General features: G+C 40.3%; 2 protein-coding genes across 11 annotated transcripts in view; both read left to right on the top strand.

Annotated features, from left to right (window-relative positions):
- The window catches only part of dock10 (dedicator of cytokinesis 10), a 65,452-nt gene extending 53,732 nt beyond the window's left edge, over window positions 1–11,720 (top strand). For 6 of the 10 annotated variants that reach the window (XM_061046572.1, XM_061046571.1, XM_061046570.1 and 3 more), the window contains 19 exons: window positions 980–1,090; window positions 1,573–1,685; window positions 1,778–1,893; window positions 3,020–3,157; window positions 3,236–3,418; window positions 3,985–4,095; window positions 4,175–4,390; window positions 4,502–4,559; window positions 5,338–5,439; window positions 5,918–6,024; window positions 6,156–6,278; window positions 6,610–6,723; window positions 8,468–8,614; window positions 8,733–8,943; window positions 9,027–9,217; window positions 9,297–9,397; window positions 10,177–10,315; window positions 10,472–10,547; window positions 10,718–11,720. In XM_061046572.1, the coding sequence (XP_060902555.1) occupies window positions 980–1,090; window positions 1,573–1,685; window positions 1,778–1,893; window positions 3,020–3,157; window positions 3,236–3,418; window positions 3,985–4,095; window positions 4,175–4,390; window positions 4,502–4,559; window positions 5,338–5,439; window positions 5,918–6,024; window positions 6,156–6,278; window positions 6,610–6,723; window positions 8,468–8,614; window positions 8,733–8,943; window positions 9,027–9,217; window positions 9,297–9,397; window positions 10,177–10,315; window positions 10,472–10,547; window positions 10,718–10,776 (2,416 nt within the window). In that variant the 3' untranslated portion in view covers window positions 10,777–11,720. The remainder of the gene's footprint in view (window positions 1–979; window positions 1,091–1,572; window positions 1,686–1,777; window positions 1,894–3,019; window positions 3,158–3,235; window positions 3,419–3,984; window positions 4,096–4,174; window positions 4,391–4,501; window positions 4,560–5,337; window positions 5,440–5,917; window positions 6,025–6,155; window positions 6,279–6,609; window positions 6,724–8,467; window positions 8,615–8,732; window positions 8,944–9,026; window positions 9,218–9,296; window positions 9,398–10,176; window positions 10,316–10,471; window positions 10,548–10,717) is intronic. The other 4 variants (XM_061046575.1, XM_061046578.1, XM_061046576.1 and 1 more) reach the window with 3 other exon arrangements.
- A 1,572-nt stretch (window positions 11,721–13,292) lies between these two features.
- Window positions 13,293–17,190, top strand: LOC132980428 (uncharacterized). Its single transcript, XM_061046568.1, has 3 exons — window positions 13,293–14,317; window positions 15,099–15,318; window positions 15,507–17,190. Exons 1-3 carry the CDS (start codon window positions 14,011–14,013, stop codon window positions 15,634–15,636), a joined length of 657 nt encoding a protein of 218 aa, XP_060902551.1. The 5' UTR covers window positions 13,293–14,010; the 3' UTR covers window positions 15,637–17,190.
- The last annotated feature ends 35 nt before the right edge of the window (window positions 17,191–17,225 follow it).

Raw genomic sequence — 17,225 nt, 5'->3', positions numbered from 1 at the left:
ATTACACTAACTGCAATCTTAATCCATGGACTCTGCTACACCACTAACCTTTCCATCTGGCTGACCTCCCCTAACTCTGCCTTTAGCTGCTCTCAAACCTCAGGGGCAAATTGAGGATCATGAATGCTTTTAGCTTACATTTAGCTTTGCAGGAGCCCAATGTGACCTACTCTGGAAAGCCCTTTAACATTTTATCTGTTGGTCTGACTAGTATTAGTTTAATATCACTTACTTAAATATTGATTTGACTTATTTCTGAAACAGTTTTGATTTGCTACAAATATATTTATTCATATTGAGGAGCCGGCCATTTACACAAATATCTTTGATTGAATGTTTAACATAAGTAATTCAGATTATTTGACTTTCAAAATAACAATCACAGATATCTACAGGTACATTTCTTAAATACTGAATAAGAAACAACGGCTAGGTAAAATGTAATTATCCACTACAGACATCATCAGATGTATTTGTGACATGTCACATGTCAACAACCTACTTTGGATATGTACGTAAAGCGCTGATGATATCTACCATCACATTTTGACTTCATTTAATATCAAATATTCAATCCTGAAAAGTTCCAATAAGAATTCATCTTCAATAAATGTAAAGAGTGCACATTTATTTTGACAAATTAAACGACTATTCACAACCCCTAAAAGCAATTCTTGATCTAATAGTAGCTCCTCACTAGTTACAACTCCCAGCCGACATATGAATAATTTATTATGTATGCTTTGCCATAGACCCGATTTCTATAAATATGTAACACGGTCACAAAAATGTACAAAAAGAAAAAAAGCTGTACACATTTACATTTTCACTTTTAGGGCAATCAGTGTTGATTGTAGGAGTGCTCAAGTAAATGTTAGTGTGTCACATTCAGTTATACAGCTTACTCATGACAGTGTTGATGACCAATAAACAACTAAACTCACTAATGTTAGCTTTGATGTGATTGGCTCATGAACAGGAAGCTAGCGGCGGCAGTAAAGCTGGCCCAATCCACCCAGGCCAATGGCACCCTGAGGGGCTCTAACCACCCCTCCCAGTCCTCCCAGCCCTCAAGCCTCTTCCCACAATGGTAATCACCCTCCTCAGCCTCAGCCATGACGATGGAGTTGCTTTAAGAAACAAGAGTCTTTGGTTACTAAAATTGTGATTAATGTTAATGCGAATGTTATTGAAATGGATTTTATTTTAACAATAGGAAACTTAAGTTCAGGTACAACCTACCACACATGGAGTTCGATAAACATGTCCTCGTCCTGTGTCCAATCATTTTGATGTAACCACTGTGTTTCCATGACGTAGACTGTGAATGTGTTTTAAGCATGCACCTCATCATACCTGCAGTGTTTGTGTGCTATACCAGTCTTTGTTTGTACTCCCAGGTGTAAATACTCCTGTCAACAACATGTTCTTTAGGCAAAATCCTTAGAGACAGATGACTTAGATTTTGCATTGGGTTTAGTAGTTTCTTAGCTGGTTGCATTGTACTTAAGTACTTAAACAGGCGTTTCTAATACGAGTTCTGTGATTGATACTCGCTGCTGTTACCTCCAGGATGGCGTCGTCTGGAGGCGATGGTCACCGACATGCTCGCTCCCAAACTATGCCAATCATCAGGGGCAAAAACGCTCTCACCAACCCCAAGCTGCTGCAGATGATGGAGACAGGTAATAACCACACACTGATGCATGTTGACTGAGATCAGTGCAGAGTAACTGCGAGGGATATATATCTTATTTATGTCTGATTCTGTTTCCAGATGGGAGTATTCAGGATGGGGACAACTTGAGTCCCACAGATATCGAGGCCAACTTGTCCACTGAGGTGTCCCTCACTGTGCTGGATGTACTCGAGCTCTTTGTGCACCATCATAAGGTCTGTGGTTTTCACCTTTTTTATAATAAATACATAAAAGCGTATTTATTCTAATTTATACTAAAAGCGCTAAGAAATAGAATATGCGGTTCATTTTGTGTATGTGGAGCCTCTTAATTTATAGTGTGTTTCAAAATATCACTGTGTAAGTTTTATGTTCAGTATTGGGAGTTGACAGTCACATGTGAATACAATTGCGCTGCAAACACATAATACAAGTGACTTTGTTATCAGAACAATAAATTCTGTCAAAACAGAGGATCACCAGGGACTATGCCTCTTCATAAGCACAGCTTTGAGAAGTTGGGCTTGGTGGATTGATAGCTCTACAAAATAAGCTGTACAGCTAATGGTAGTGAAAGCTTTATGCCCTCATGTCGGGAGATTTAATGCAGATGTTTTCTGAATACATTTCTTTCATTTTTTCTCAAGATTTACTTTTTGGGCTGTCATGCCTTTATTCAGATAGGATAGTGGGGGGTGACAGTAAAGGAGCCAGAGGTCAGACTCGAACCCGGGTCCCCAACATCGGCTTCTGTACAGGGGGTGTACAAACTAAATGCTAAGGCAGCTGGCTCCCAATAAATTCCTTTTAAATCATGTTTCATTTATGTATTAGCGCATTTCATGTTCATGCAGTTGTTTTGGCTTTTCAGCACTTTTTTTTTTTTTTTAATTTGTTTTTCCTATTGAGCATTCTAACTTCCATTGCGGGTCAGTTGCCCTTGTCTGTCACTGTAGGGGCTTTTTTTAAATATAAATGTCCCTATCAGAAATGTAAAATGATTCATTAATAAATTCAGTAATAAAAAGTGTGTTTTTTTATCTTCTCATGCCTCTGACTGTAATTCTGAAGGATTAAAAAAACCTTAAAATATATATATATTTTGTTGTCCAATTAGAGTGTTTTTCATTGATGGGCCAGAATTACTTGACCATGCACTTAATCCACACACAACCTCAGGATGAGTCAATGATACTCTACTGCACCCTGGTGGCTCCAGATATCCCTCCTTGCTTTGACCTATTAAGTAGTGTCTAGATTAATCAGAAGCAAATATTTCTTCAAAAACTTTGATAATAAAATGTTTTTTCTGCTTTTTCCTTCTTTCATGCATACATACAGAAGCAGCTGTTGCTGGATGAAGGACAAAATTCCCTGATGAAGAAGGTGCTGGACACCTACTTGCTCTTCTTTCAGATCAACCAATCAACAGCCACGCTACGGCACGTCTTTGCTGCACTCAGGCTCTTTGTGCAAAAGGTGCGTCACACATTTCATGTTAACCCTCTTAATAGAAGATTGCCATGTTGTTTTTTTAACCTTCGTCTCTTCCTGTAGTTCCCCAGTTCATTCTTTCAGGGTAAGGCAGACCTGTGTGGCTGTCTTTGCTCTGAGATCCTCAAGTGCTGTAACCATCGATCCAGCTCCACCCAGACAGAGGCCGCCGCCCTGCTGTATTTTTTCATGAGGAAAAACTTTGAGTTCACAAAGGGCAAATCAATCGTCCGCTCACATCTGCAGGTCAGTGTGACCAAAATGTGTACAAATTCATTATTTCACTACTTTGTATTTTTCGAATCCCGATCAAGTAGCAATCGTAGTTGTTGAAAAGAGAAGCCAGGGCGGAAGTGCAAAAAAAACTGCAATTCCTCAAGTGTCCACCTGGCACATGCTCCAAAAGCCCCAGAAGTCACATACACACCCCATGATAAAATGGCCATATTTTAGCAGAAAGAAACATATTTGTCGTCTGGTACCAAAAAAAGATTTTGGTCTTTGTTGGCACACAATGAACAGAGGAGGGTAGAGTTTTTTCTAACTCATCTGTTTTTATTTTATGAAGGATACTAAATTAGTTATGCATAATGCATAATAGGCTTAACACCTGCCTGTGCTCCACCTGTTTACCTGTTTCTAGGTTGATGAATGTTAGATTGAGACAGCATTTTCAATACGGCGACGGCCATCGTTGGGCTTCAAAAACTCCCCTTCGGTAACCAATGGGTGGCCTCACTGAGACTAGATCCATGTTTCATGCAGTCTACGAACACAATTTCATGATGTCTTGAATCATCTTTCCATTGAAGGTTATAAAGGCAGTGAGCCAGCTGATAGCAGATGCCGGCATTGGAGGCTCTAGATTTCAGCAGTCCCTGGCTATCATCAATAATTTTGCCAACGGAGATGCACCACTCAAGGTTGTGTTATTTCTCAGCTTCATTTTCGATAATTATGATTTGTGTCAATCGACTTAAATACTTAATATTTTTCCTCCAGAACACTCCATTCCCTGCTGAGGTGAAGGACCTGACCAAACGGATCAGGACGGTCCTGATGGCCACAGCTCAAATGAAGGAGCATGAGAAGGATCCAGAGATGCTGGTTGACCTTCAGTACAGTCTGGCCAACTCCTACGCCAGCACCCCCGAGCTGCGGCGCACCTGGCTGGAGAGCATGGCCAAGATTCATGTCCGCAATGGCGATCTCTCAGAGGTTACAACACATTCTACATTTTTTTGTTTCTTTCACTTTTAAAACTCAAAACTGCCGTTGGACTTATGTGTTACTTTATTTTGATCTGAATTTTTTCGGACCTTCCCTCAGGCCGCTATGTGCTACATCCACATCTCAGCCCTGATAGCTGAGTCACTAAAGAGGAGAGGTAAGTGCACACAGTCCGCTGATTTGAGTTTACTTTTTCAGCATGGTTTACGTGTGTATTCAGGGCTAAAACATTGCTGCTGCAGTGAATACATCTGTAGCTGACATGATCACTTCTAACAACTGAGTCCTTAACAGCCATCCTTTGTCAAACAGCATATCTCTCATTCTCTCTGATTACATGCTCCTTGCTAATACAGTCATTTTATCTTAGCTATGGTCAATGCTAACATGATCAATGCATTTTAGCCTTCTCCATTCCTATTGCTAATGCAGTCTTTGCATATTGTCATCGCTAACATGATTATTGCAAATTTCTGATATATCCAAACATCATTCCTTTATATCATCATCATGAGGGTCTACTGTACGTGTATGCCTAACAGAGAGCAATGTACTGAAATAGGCTGTGTGTATGGTGAAAATAAGTAAGGCACTCATGGGATATTATGATGGTTTCCTATGCACCCTTTTTGTAGAATTGATCAATCCTAACATCAGACTGCCTTTCTCATTCACTAAGTGTAGTAGGAACTGAGCCTCCACATTGGGTGTTTTGCTGTTCTGCAAATCAGTCCGTTCTTATCTGTGCATGCTCCCTCATTGAGATCACAGCATGTTTCTGTCCTTTCACAAGCACTTTGAGCACTTAGCCTGTTTCCAAAAGAGCTCACATAGCATGCAAGCTTCTCGTCTGATTACTGTGAGCCTTTTCCTTGAGCACAAAAGACAAAAGCAAGTGGTTTGTAAACCTCCTCCTCCTCGCTCCTACCAAACAGGCTACTGGAGAGCAGACAAGGCCGCGATGTCCAGTGTGTCCCCTGAAGAAAGCCCTGTCTTTAACTGTAGCTCCTTACTAACTACCTCCCGAGAACAAGACAGTGAGTGTGTGCGCCGTGGGCCTGCTGGGTGGTGGTGGGGGTTGTGTGGGAGTTAAGATCACAGAGATGGAGAGACAATGGACTTAACCACTTGATTGTTGGATAAAAATTCTTCTCTGTTTATTAAACCATGCAGTCGCAGTTTGACAACCACTGTTCTTGCCTTAGATGTATGAACCTGTGTCATCACTTTTTGCTGTCACTGTCTGACCTGTTTGCTCAAGTCTCACTGGATAAGATGTTCAGTGTCACTGAGGTCTGATATGAAGCACGCTCACGTCTGATGTTTTTTTTTGTTTGAGTGTATAAGCAAAGGTAAAACCTCTTGTATTTTAATACAAGGGCGTACATGTTGGATTTTGGAAGTTAAGAAATTTAATATCACAAAAGCAAGGTATTATGTGACCTTTTTTTGGGCTGTGTTTATCTATGGAATTACTTTTTCCTGAAGTCACTTTTGCTTGTTTGAAAACCTCAGCGTCGTTCTCTATGGGCTGGGCGGCGTTCATGTGCATCAGCCCGAACGTGAAGGAGGAGGGAGCCATGAAGGAAGACACTGGTACACAAGACACACCATATACTGAGGTCAGACAAAGACTGAAATCCTTATCAGAAATCCACATTCAAGAAAGTAGACATTTTTGATCAGAATCTTTGTTGCCAGAGGGAGAAGATGTTACATAGTGACATCTTCTGATTCGTTCTGTTCTGTGTAGGACACCCTGGTGGAGCAGCTGGAGCTGTGTGTGGACTATCTGTGGAAATCAGAGAGACACGAGCTCATCGCTGACATCAACAAACCTGTGATTGCTGTCTTTGAAAAAAGGCGGGATTTCAAGGTAGATATTTAAACAACTATTCATTCTTAGAATGTTGGTGCATACAGGCCTAGGTTTAACCTCACGTGTGTGTGTGTGTGTGTGTGTGTGTGTGTGTGTGTGTGTGTGTGTGTGTGTGTGTGTGTGTGTGTGTGTGTGTGTGTGTGTGTGTGTGTGTGTGTGTGTGTGTGTGTGTGTGTGTGTGTGTGTGTGTGTGTGTGTGTGTGTGTGTGTGTGTGTGTGTGTGTGTGTGTGTGTGTGTGTGTGTGTGTGTGTGTGTGTGTGTGTGTGTGTGTGTGTGTGTGTGTGTGTGTGTGTGCGCGCGCGTGCGTGCGTGTGTGTGTGTCCACAGAGGCTGTCGGAGTTGTACTATGACATCCACCGCTCCTATCTGAAGGTGACTGAGGTGGTGAACGCTGAGAAGCGGCTCTTCGGGCGTTACTACCGCGTGGCTTTCTATGGACAGGTGAGCGGCACTCACTTCTCATGACTGCTCAGTAACTAGAGCTCTGCAGCTGACTGACAAAACTGGTACCCATGGCCCTGTATGTGATGCACATTAACAATGATATAAACAAGTGTAATATATCTTGGATGTACAAAACTTTTCATGCCTTTAGTGTTGAAGAAATTACTAAGACTTGACTCCACACAATAAGACTCAGTTGACTCAGACGGCTTACGTTGATGAAAGTTTATACATCAGATGAATACTCGTCGAGGAGACATGATTCAACATCACACTTCTGTTCTCGTGTCATGCTCAATCACATCTGCCGAGTTTCTCGAAAGGCATCGCATATATCCAAAAAGACATTATCAGGGTCGTGTCACATTGACCCACCTAGACTAAACTGTGACGTCTACAACACTGGAGCAGACAACAAGTCTACCAAACATCCTTGCAGATATCAGGAAGAACAGTTGACACTCTCCAAGCTGTACTTGGTGTTCTAATAACAACTGAACTCTGTCAGGTCTGACTGACATTAGAGAACAGTGAATAAACCTCGTGACATCTGTACATTATAATCTAAATAACTACAGAAATTCCACCACATTTAGTCCCAAGTTTACATTTTGAAAAACGCGTACCTATCTCCAATATTCACTTTTCTTTCCCACTTTGGTACATAACAGACATACCCCTCTTTATAAACAGTGTTACTTCTCAGAGACAGTCTCTACAAAGGCTGCTGTTTTCTTTAGTTGTCAATAGTTTGAGTGACTCAAAACAAAGATGGAAGTTACCAAGGTTAATATTTCTATACCACTCTATCAATTAAACCAAAGCTTTCACAGAGATCCGTGCCACCAGGGCTATGTGGGAACATTAATAAAGTTTTGTTCTCTGGTTGAACTGACTCTTCAGAGGTGTTGAGAAGCATAATTCAGTATAACAGGGGGAGTTGTGTCCTAGTTTATCTTTAATTCGTGCGCTTTGTTTTTTAGAACACGGATCCCTGACACAGATCCCTATTGGTTAATTAAGGGATAGTGTTTTAATGCAGGGCTTTCAGAGCCCTGGAGGGAAGAAAGAGTTTATAAAGCTGGGAATTTAATTGGTCTCTGTATTCAAATAATTGAGGGAAACGATAGACCTTGCAGTCTTGTCCGTGAGGCTTGGGTATGGAAAGGTAAGGAGAGCAGGATTATTTCACTGAGTCAGTGTCCTTAATTTTTCTGTCTGCTCTTTCCTTTCTTTTTTTTTTATCATATTTTAAATCAAGATTGCGGTAAGTTTTGGATATCTTTGCTTTTCCATTCTCCTCAGAGCTAACCACGTTTACCTCTCTTCTCCTTCTACTACTATTAACACTGACTGTTCATACCCATGATGGGGGGGGGTTGTGTCAAGCTTGCTGTGGTCCATTTTACTCCTAATAATCTCCCAATGATGATGTCGTTTCCCCACCTAAACATTGAGAAGTCAAAGAGCCATCTTGGACAGGAAGATACACATTTGACACTGCTTTGAAAATGACTTCCCACCTCTCCCATCCACCTCTTAACACTTGACACGCTGTCCGGACTGAGTTGCTCTAACACTGATTATGGCCTGTGACCACCAGGGGGAAACATAAAATCAGGCTGACATGTGTACAACGTGTTGTAGAAGAACATAAAAACTCCCAATAGGGCACATACAAAATACTCTGCTCATTAGTGTGTGGCTGTGTGTGTGTGTGTGTGTGTGTGTGTTCTCACAGGGTTTCTTTGAGGAGGAGGAGAGCAAAGAGTTCATATACAAAGAGCCGAAGCTGACAGGGCTTTCAGAAATCTCTCAGAGATTACTCAAACTCTACTCAGACAAGTTTGGAGCTGATAATGTCAAGATGATCCAGGACTCAAATAAGGTAGTTAATAAAGAAATTCATGATTTGCCTTGCATTACTCTTATTGCTGAAATGCTCCTTTTTTTTTCATTTCATTCAAATATTCATTAATGCTTTCTTGACATTCTTTCAAAATCAGGTGAACCCTAAAGACCTGGACCCCAAGTTTGCCTACATTCAGGTGACCTATGTTGTGCCCTACTTTGATGAGAAAGAACAGCAGGACAAAAGGACAGATTTTGAGAGACATCACAACATCAACCGCTTTGTGTTTGAGACGCCGTTCACTCTGTCGGGAAAGAAACACGGAGATGTGGAGGAACAGTGCAAGAGACGCACCATACTGACTAGTAAATATAAAATCCTGTGAAGAAAATGTCACAATTATAAGTCCATTTTTTTGTCCTTACAACAGTTCAATCGTTCTCTTTAGCGAGTTCCAGCTTCCCCTACCTGAAGAAGCGTATCCAGGTGGTGGAGCAGCAGAGCACATCAATGAACCCGATCGAGGTAGCCATTGATGAGATGTCCCGCAAAGTCTCTGAGCTCAACCAGCTGTGCAACATGGAGGAGGTGGACATGATCCGGCTACAGCTGAAGCTGCAGGGTAGCGTCAGTGTGAAGGTAGGGGTTCTAATTAATTACAGACACCTTAATTAATTGAGGTCTCTTTCTTTTGGCTAACTTGCTATTTCCATTGCAGGTGAATGCTGGGCCTATGGCTTATGCCAGAGCGTTTTTAGAGGAGAAGAATGCAAAGAAATATCCAGACAACCAGGTCAAACTGCTCAAGGAGATCTTCAGGTAGGATTTAACACACAATCCAGTGCAAAGTGTGGACATTATGATCCCTACTCTGTCACAGTAGGTTTGTAATCTGAGTGAAAAAAACAAAGAACATGCATGCATCAGTGCGCTGAAAGCATTGTTAACTAATCAATATATCTGAGGGCAAGTCATTGATCCAGATCCAACCACTGGTAAAAGCAAAAGAGAAATGCTTTTATATGTCATGCAAAGGTACATGGGAAATGTAGTTTTTATTATTATTATTATTTTCAGTTCAAGATCCAGTTGCTTTGGAAACTTTAGTACATTTCTTTAAAAATGCCACAGGAGGTGAGTAGAAATAAGTAAAAAAAAAAAAAAGTTAGGATATTTTTTTTGCTAAATTATAAACTTTCTAATTTAATACAAAACTGTAAACTCCGCTCTCGTTGTTCTTTATTCCATATGTTTATCATGTTCTACAGGCTTGTCTTTATGTAAAATCAATTATATATATATATATATATATATATATATATATATATATATATAGATGATTTAAGGCTTAAGTTTAGGGTAAATTTAAATCTTTTATTAATTTTTTTGACATAAAATTGAAGTCAAACTGTCAAATACATGGATATGTTAGAGATGTAACTCCTGATAAACATAGGAACCCCTTAATTAAGTGTATTATATATTTTTTAATGTCTACCATGTAATAATCATAAATCAATAAAGATAATGTTCAGTCACACTATTCATTTCATCTATCATTACTTTGCATTAAGTTCATCCTTGTTCGCCCCCTGCAGGCAGTTTGCAGAAGCGTGCGGTCAGGCTCTGGATGTGAACGAGCGACTGATCAAGGAGGACCAGCTGGAGTACCAGGAGGAGATGAGGGCTCACTACAGGGACATGCTGACTGAGCTGTCGGGCATCATGAACGAGCAGGTCTCACTATGCAGCGTCCACTAAGTGTCTTATCATTTCCCTGGCTCAATGGGTGTCATCTCTTCTTGTGCATCGTTTTAAGAGTCATTTAGCATTTTCACGAACATCAGTGTCTGTTTGTCTCTATGCTTTTTCTTACTTCTCCTCTCATTACAGCTGCAAAAACGTTTTCATGCTGCTGCCAGTGTTTCATCTCTGTCTGCCAGCTCTCTGTCCACTCTTTCTAAGACTGGTATGTCATGTCATCACAGTCCTCCATGAAAGACATCAAGCTTTGTTTCTACACGCTTAATCCACTTTTCCCCACCTCCCATCCCAGTCTATCCACATCCATCCTTTAGCCAAACTGCTGTCTTTACTTCATTTTTGAGTTTTACTTTGATTTTTCTATTCCTTATTCAGATTCCTCACACAAGACAGCCAGGAACGGAACGGCACAGCGCCTACTGAACGGCCAATAGCCTCACTAGAAGAAGGACAATTTTTCCCCTGAATGTCTTCGGCATGCCAGTTTGAGCCTCATTCTGGAAGTAGTGGAATTGTGACTGATGGTGAGTGTAGAGAAAACAAGGGAAGAAGAAGTGTGTAGACTGTGGTTGTGATAGTCTGTAGTCCTGTGGTTGAACGTTTGAACGTTGACTATCTACAGTTAGAGGCCAGGCCGCTGGACTGTTAGCTTCTGTTTGGTTTTGGTTTTAGAGACTCCATGTGCAGAATGGACCCCTCCCTAGCTTACACACTAACAGACACATGCAAACAAATACGTACAGTGCATTTTTTCATACACACAAACACACAACATGCGCCTTCTCTCCTCAACCCTGTCCCTTTAGAGAACAGTGACCTTACTGAGCTTGAGGTGCGTTCAGCTGTACTTGTAAAATAAAGCTTTCTGGTGCATTTTAAAGGTTTTTACGTTTTCTTTTTTTTTCAGTGAGGTATTTATTGTACTTCAGACTATCTAAAAAGAACTTGAAAGATGACTAATGTGAAAAAAAAAGGGTTTTGGATTACAGGTCAGAAACTGTAACTAACACAAAGAAGCATTTGAAGAGTTGAACGCACCTCACGTTCCTGTTTGAATGTAGAGCAGCTCCACATTGCTACTTTGTATCCTTGCTAAAGTTCTGGAAATATCAGCTCGGCAAATTTCAAATGGAAACAAATAAAATACAAACTTATGTTTTGTAACATTTTTATGATTGGATTTGCATTGTTACTGTTATTATTTCATGTACTGTTTTGAATTGTAAATAAGAAATATTAATATTTAAGAATGTTTGAAATGTTTCTTTTTATAAAATATACAATATATAAATATTTGTTTAGCTGAATTTAAAAAAAGAGCAACAACTAAAGTTTTATGTATAACATTTCAATAAAATTTTGTTAATGTCCAAAAGTTTATTATGCCTCCATCATTATCCTCAACACGTTTATTTATCTGCCGTCCTTATGTAAGTATGACTTCTATTGTGTGTTCTTTTTTCACCCTCAGATCTCACCCTCTCACTTCACTGTAGGTCCAATCACTCGTTTGCTAATTGCATCCAGGTTTCCATCATTTTGACTGGAGTAAAATACCTTTTTAAAATAAAATTGTGTCCTTGCTGTCGCAGTGCGCCCCAGCTCCTCTCATGTGACTGAATCACTCAGGCGTCTTTTAGAATTGAATTAAAAAAAGAAACTCTTCTTTTAAATGAAATCAGAGGGAAGTAAAATATATAATGCTACTTTATAGTGAGATGTTTTTGTGCTAAGGCACTAACTTCATCACACAAAGGTATATAACTGTAACATTTCAACCTTAAGGTGAAATGTCATTTGAGCACCTTCTCTGTTGAACAGTTTTCCACAGGATCTGGTATCAGTTTTGTTCCACTTGTGTATAATTACTGATCATGCATAGAGAGAGCAGCAGAGTGCTTCTTTATTTATTGATGTTAAGCTTTAGGTTTGAGGCCCTGAACATAAAAAAGAGTTAAGTGGTCCTGAATGTGCAGCTGCTGGTTAAACATAATGAAGTCCTCTGTCTTACCATGTCTCTGTCTTTATAGCTGCCTGACAAACATGCTGACGAATTAACAACTCTAAGCCTTAACTCTCTCTCTCTCTCTGTGGTCGCACACCTGAGGAGCAGCAGATTCAGTTTCACTGACCTCCTGCCTCTTCTGCAAAAAAAACTCACCGCCAATCAGTCTTCCTCTCTGTCTCCTCTCCTCTCCTCTCCTCCCTCCCTCTGTGCAGCCTATTCTGTGAACCAGAAAGAGGGGACTGATTGGGTTTCTCTCCTCTTCTGTGTGCCTGTCTGACTCCCTCCTGGTGGCCTGGACCCTGTCAGGGTCGGGTTACTGAGAGCTAGCACACAAACAAGAAAATATCTTGAACTAACTGCTAGCATACTGTAAACATAAACAATTTTTGTATTATTATTTTGTTCAGGAAGTTCTACCCCGCTTTTAGCAACCCGAGCAAAGTGTTCAAACAGGGATGCCAGCAGGGATTTTAATAACATTGCCATGAAAAAATGGCAGTAACATTATAGGGGCTGTTATCAGTTACAGGTCCTTAGAATTGTACTCACTTTTCTCCCCCATACGGCGCCCAAGCATTTGAATCTGTTAAAACTGCTTGATTAACCAAAACTTTGTGGCGTCTGGTAAGAATGCCAATACCATTAAAACTCTAAACATCTCTCTAACCTGTGGCTAATTGACTTCCACTGTAGCACCTGATCATACAATCCCTGCTGAACAAGCCTCATTGAGAGCAACCATCTAAAATGTTTCTCATTTGTCTGCAGCTTGCCTACATTTGATGTCCGTTGCAGTGATTCCCTCCCTTATTTATGAGATGCTTGTTTTATTTTGATGTGATTCATTCCCATGATTGTCTGTCATCGTTGGGTTGACCTCCTGACCCCTGAACTTTCATCGGAAGAACACAGGACCATGTGTTTTGTAGACTAAAATCAGTAGCACACCACCTGAGTATTCCTATCTGTGGTCATTAAAGTGTGAAGAGGCTAATTAATGCTGACGTTAATTATATTTTAACCCCTTGTATCCCCTTTATATTGGGCTAACTTTTTATGTTTTAATCTGTGCTAAAGGGAACATCTGCATAGGTGGTCATTTGGAAGTAAAATTAATCAAAACAATATTTGGCATTACAATCAAGACAGAAAATATTGTGAAAGGTGGCATTTTCTCAGTTTCTTACCTTGATTTATCTCTGCTGACAGATTTAATTAATAATTTAGAGGCAGGATATTGTAATCCCAGTAGAAACAAGGACATTACATCAAGGTGACAGGGGTGCCAAAAAAATCGGAACTACCTTTTTTTTTTTTACTTAAACATGACGTTAGACAACATTTAGCGGGGCAAAAAATGATTGTGCATAAGTATTTTTTATTTCAGTGACTCTGCAAGTTTAGCAGGTCTCCCGCCGTGCAAGCTCCTCTGCAGTGCATATTTCATTTCCGACCTCTGCTTAGTTTTCCTGAAACTGGACTCCAGGCCTGATAAATAAAACATTGTGTGTGTGCTGCTGGCTGATCACTGGAGCCCTGTCAGCTGTATAAGTGGTGAAAGGCGACATAATCTTCCCCAGAACAAGATCTGGACTGAGATTGAGCGCACAGGCACCCAGCAAGGAGGACCACAAACCCCTGTTCCCTGAGGACGAGGAGCATGTTAGAGCCCCAGCAGCCTGGAGAGCTCCTCCTGCATGAGTCCCCGCCGGTGTTTGGGAAGCCATGGTACTGGCAGCGCAGCAGCAGCGCCATGGAGAGCACGCGCAGCCTGGCGCACGTCATCATGGAGATGCGCGAGGATATCACGAAGCTGGAGGAGGAGAACCGAGAACTCAAGGGGGACTATGGTCAGCGGACATTTAGGGAAGGCAGTAGAGTTTCTTCAACCGCAGAGCAGATTGAAAACCCGTACTTGAACCTGAGGAGGAATGCGTCTGCGCCAGACCTTGAGGGACAATATAAAGGTAAGAGAAAAGGCCTGTTACTGCAAAAATAAGTCATTTTCAACTAACCATAGACATTATTAAGAGTCAAATACAACCTATGAAATAGTGACATATCCAAAACGGAATGTTTTAATAGGAATGGATTAAAAATGTAGTTTAAACATCTACTAAACTGGTTTGTTTTTATTTCACCCAACAATATTGAAATCCATAAGAATTAAGAAAAGTGGAGGAATTACATTTAAGGAGCGCCACAATGACTAAGGGTTAAACTTTCATTTAGTTATAAGTCTCAAAAGATACACATTCAAAGACAGAATGTTAAAAAGGTATCTGATGAGAAAAGCCCAATATCATCCTCCTAATTCCTCTTTATCAATTGGTCAAATGCATAAAGATCCAACAGTTCCCATACTGCACCTCAGAATTTATAGGAGCCCTTAAATGAAGTAGGATCATACTCGCATTAAGTCTGATGTCTCACAAAAGACTGATTAAAGGTAGCAATGTTTGAGAAAGTACAAGTACTGTCCAGCCAAAAATATTTCGGGATCCTACATTTTCCATAATGCAACTCAGTGACCTCTTAATGGCATTTTTTTTTAACAGAAGTGCACTTTTTATTTACAGAAAAGGCAACTAGTGAGAATCTAAAAAACAAAAAAAGTATTTATTCTAAGACATATTGAAGGTTATTGTATTTTCTAAGGTGCATATAAAAGAAGCTTCAAATGAATGTCCTTTTTTTCTAATCTGTCTCTGCACTTCAGAAATTAATCTTTTTCCTATTACATGACAGAAAACACCGTCATGACAGTCAGGAGGTACTCTATAACCTCCAACATGTCTGGTGTAACCATGAAAGAGGGGGGGTCTGACAGAGCAGCGCGGAGGGACTCAGGATGGGGACGACTACAAGAAGACATCCACCATCACCATGGGAACAGCATCTTTGGAAACTCAGCCAGAGGAGAGGTTACCAACAGGCACTCTCTGCAGGAATATGTGCACAAAAACAGGTACAAGAAATGCACCTTTGAACTCATAAATGTAGCTTTAAAAAAAATACCCCAAATAAGTCTGGTTTAGGAGGGTCTCCTTTGATAATATGCTATGTTTTCTCTTTAAATTCTCTATAATATAGACTTTATACAGTGTGTGTTTAGATTTGTAGACTTAAAACTAATGTGTACCTTTTACGTTTTAGGACAAAGGTAAAAACCGTGACATTCCTTCTACCAGTGGATGACATTTACACCAGTAGACCAGTTCTCACTAAGCACCAGGAGGGGCCTAAAATCACGGAGCTGGCCTCAATATCTGAGACAGATTCTTGAAAGAGGAAGCAGAATCTTAACAGGACTTTGGATGTGGACCATGAGACAAAATGCAGACACAAACTGAGCCTCTGTGGCCGCCTGACAGGTCAACCTCTTCTTAATTTAGGTCAGGGTGGATTGGGGCGTTTTAATGATCGAGCCAGGAGCTTTATCACACTCACCACACAAACAGAGGACTCTGGTTACAGGTGTTTGTTTTCATGCGGCCATAGAGATCCAGGCCCGGTCAGCAGCGATGACACTTGGGGGGGCCCCCTGCAGCGAGGATCAGATGTCTGGACTACGATCTGAACCCTGGGTAGTTATGGGGTGCAGGTGGTGGCACTTTAACAGACAATCGTGGTCGCTGACTCAGTCCTCGTGAGAAACTTCTGGTTCATTATTTATTCATCTTTGTTTCTTTTCTTTAATGGTCGTCAAGGGAGTCACCTGTGTGTTTAAACATGTGACCAGTTTCCTGACACTGTTTCTAAAGAGGCCCCTTATAAATATTACCAGTGTTTGACATACAAATGTAAAAATGAAAGTAAGGCACCTTTAACAGTCACTGCAAGCTAATCCAATTGTCATATCAGTGTTATGAAATGTTTTGATATATTTTAAGAAGTTTGTTGATTGTTGTCATTGTATCTCACTTGTGTCCTTCTTGTGGCTAATTTCAGTATAATGATATTAACCTATTTATGATGACATAAACAGAATTTTAATGCTGTGAAAATGGGCCCCACTAAGACTACATGATATGGGAAACAATGATTCTAGTATTTTCACATGTATTGTGACATGATGCACCTTTAGTGAGAATTAATATTTTTGCATAATCATTTTCATGTAATGGTTCAGGCTGAGTTTTCTTTGTATTAGTTAAAAACCAACTAAAAAATACTTTATTGACTATTTTTGACCTTATTTTCTAACAAGAGTTTTGGGATTCTGGGATGCTGAAGGTTTAGTTGTGAGGTCAAGCCCTGTGTATGAAGGCTATAGTTCTCCTAATGTTCGGCCCGGGTTGTAGTCCGACCTGCGGCTCCTGTCCCTCATGTCATTCCACACTCTCTGTCCCAATGTACTACTCTATCCACTGCCCTCTCCAAATAGAGGCAAAAGCCCTCAAATAAATATTTTTCTAATGGGATTATGTTGGCCAGATACACAAGATAAGTTAAACAGAACCTGTCAACCTTTACAGATCTGCTAATTCCAAAGTGTGGGCAGAGAGGATCTGAATATCCTGTGATACCATGTATTACAAGAAAATGTTAATCAACATCCAGCTATAAATCCTGAGTGATGGTAACACATCCACAAGATCTGCAACTAGGACAAGCTGAAATCAAAAACAGGACTCAGTCATATTGAAACATAAATACTTTATCATCTCAGAGAAATAACTTTCAGTCAAAATAAGGGCACTCATACTGGTCAAAAATATCAGAATCAGAGATGAATACAAATATTCTCACCTTAATTAATGCACACACACACACACACACACACACACACACACATTTTGGATCAGCAATTCTACAGAGCATTGCTATTCAGTCCTCTTAACAAAAAAACAGCTTTTTAGGTCCTTTAGCACA

Source organism: Labrus mixtus, chromosome 9 (assembly GCF_963584025.1).
Source record: "Labrus mixtus chromosome 9, fLabMix1.1, whole genome shotgun sequence".
NCBI classification, from domain to species: domain Eukaryota; kingdom Metazoa; phylum Chordata; class Actinopteri; order Labriformes; family Labridae; genus Labrus; species Labrus mixtus.
This window is presented reverse-complemented; position numbering and strand designations above follow the sequence as displayed.

Bases quoted from the DNA above. Each gene is read 5' to 3' on its own strand.
- LOC132980428 (XM_061046568.1), top strand. From the start codon at position 14,011: ATGTTAGAGCCCCAGCAGCCTGGAGAGCTCCTCCTGCATGAGTCCCCG. The intron at 14,318-15,098 runs GTAAGAGAAAAG...ATTACATGACAG, and splicing joins CCTTGAGGGACAATATAAAG to AAAACACCGTCATGACAGTC. The intron at 15,319-15,506 runs GTACAAGAAATG...TTTACGTTTTAG, and splicing joins GAATATGTGCACAAAAACAG to GACAAAGGTAAAAACCGTGA.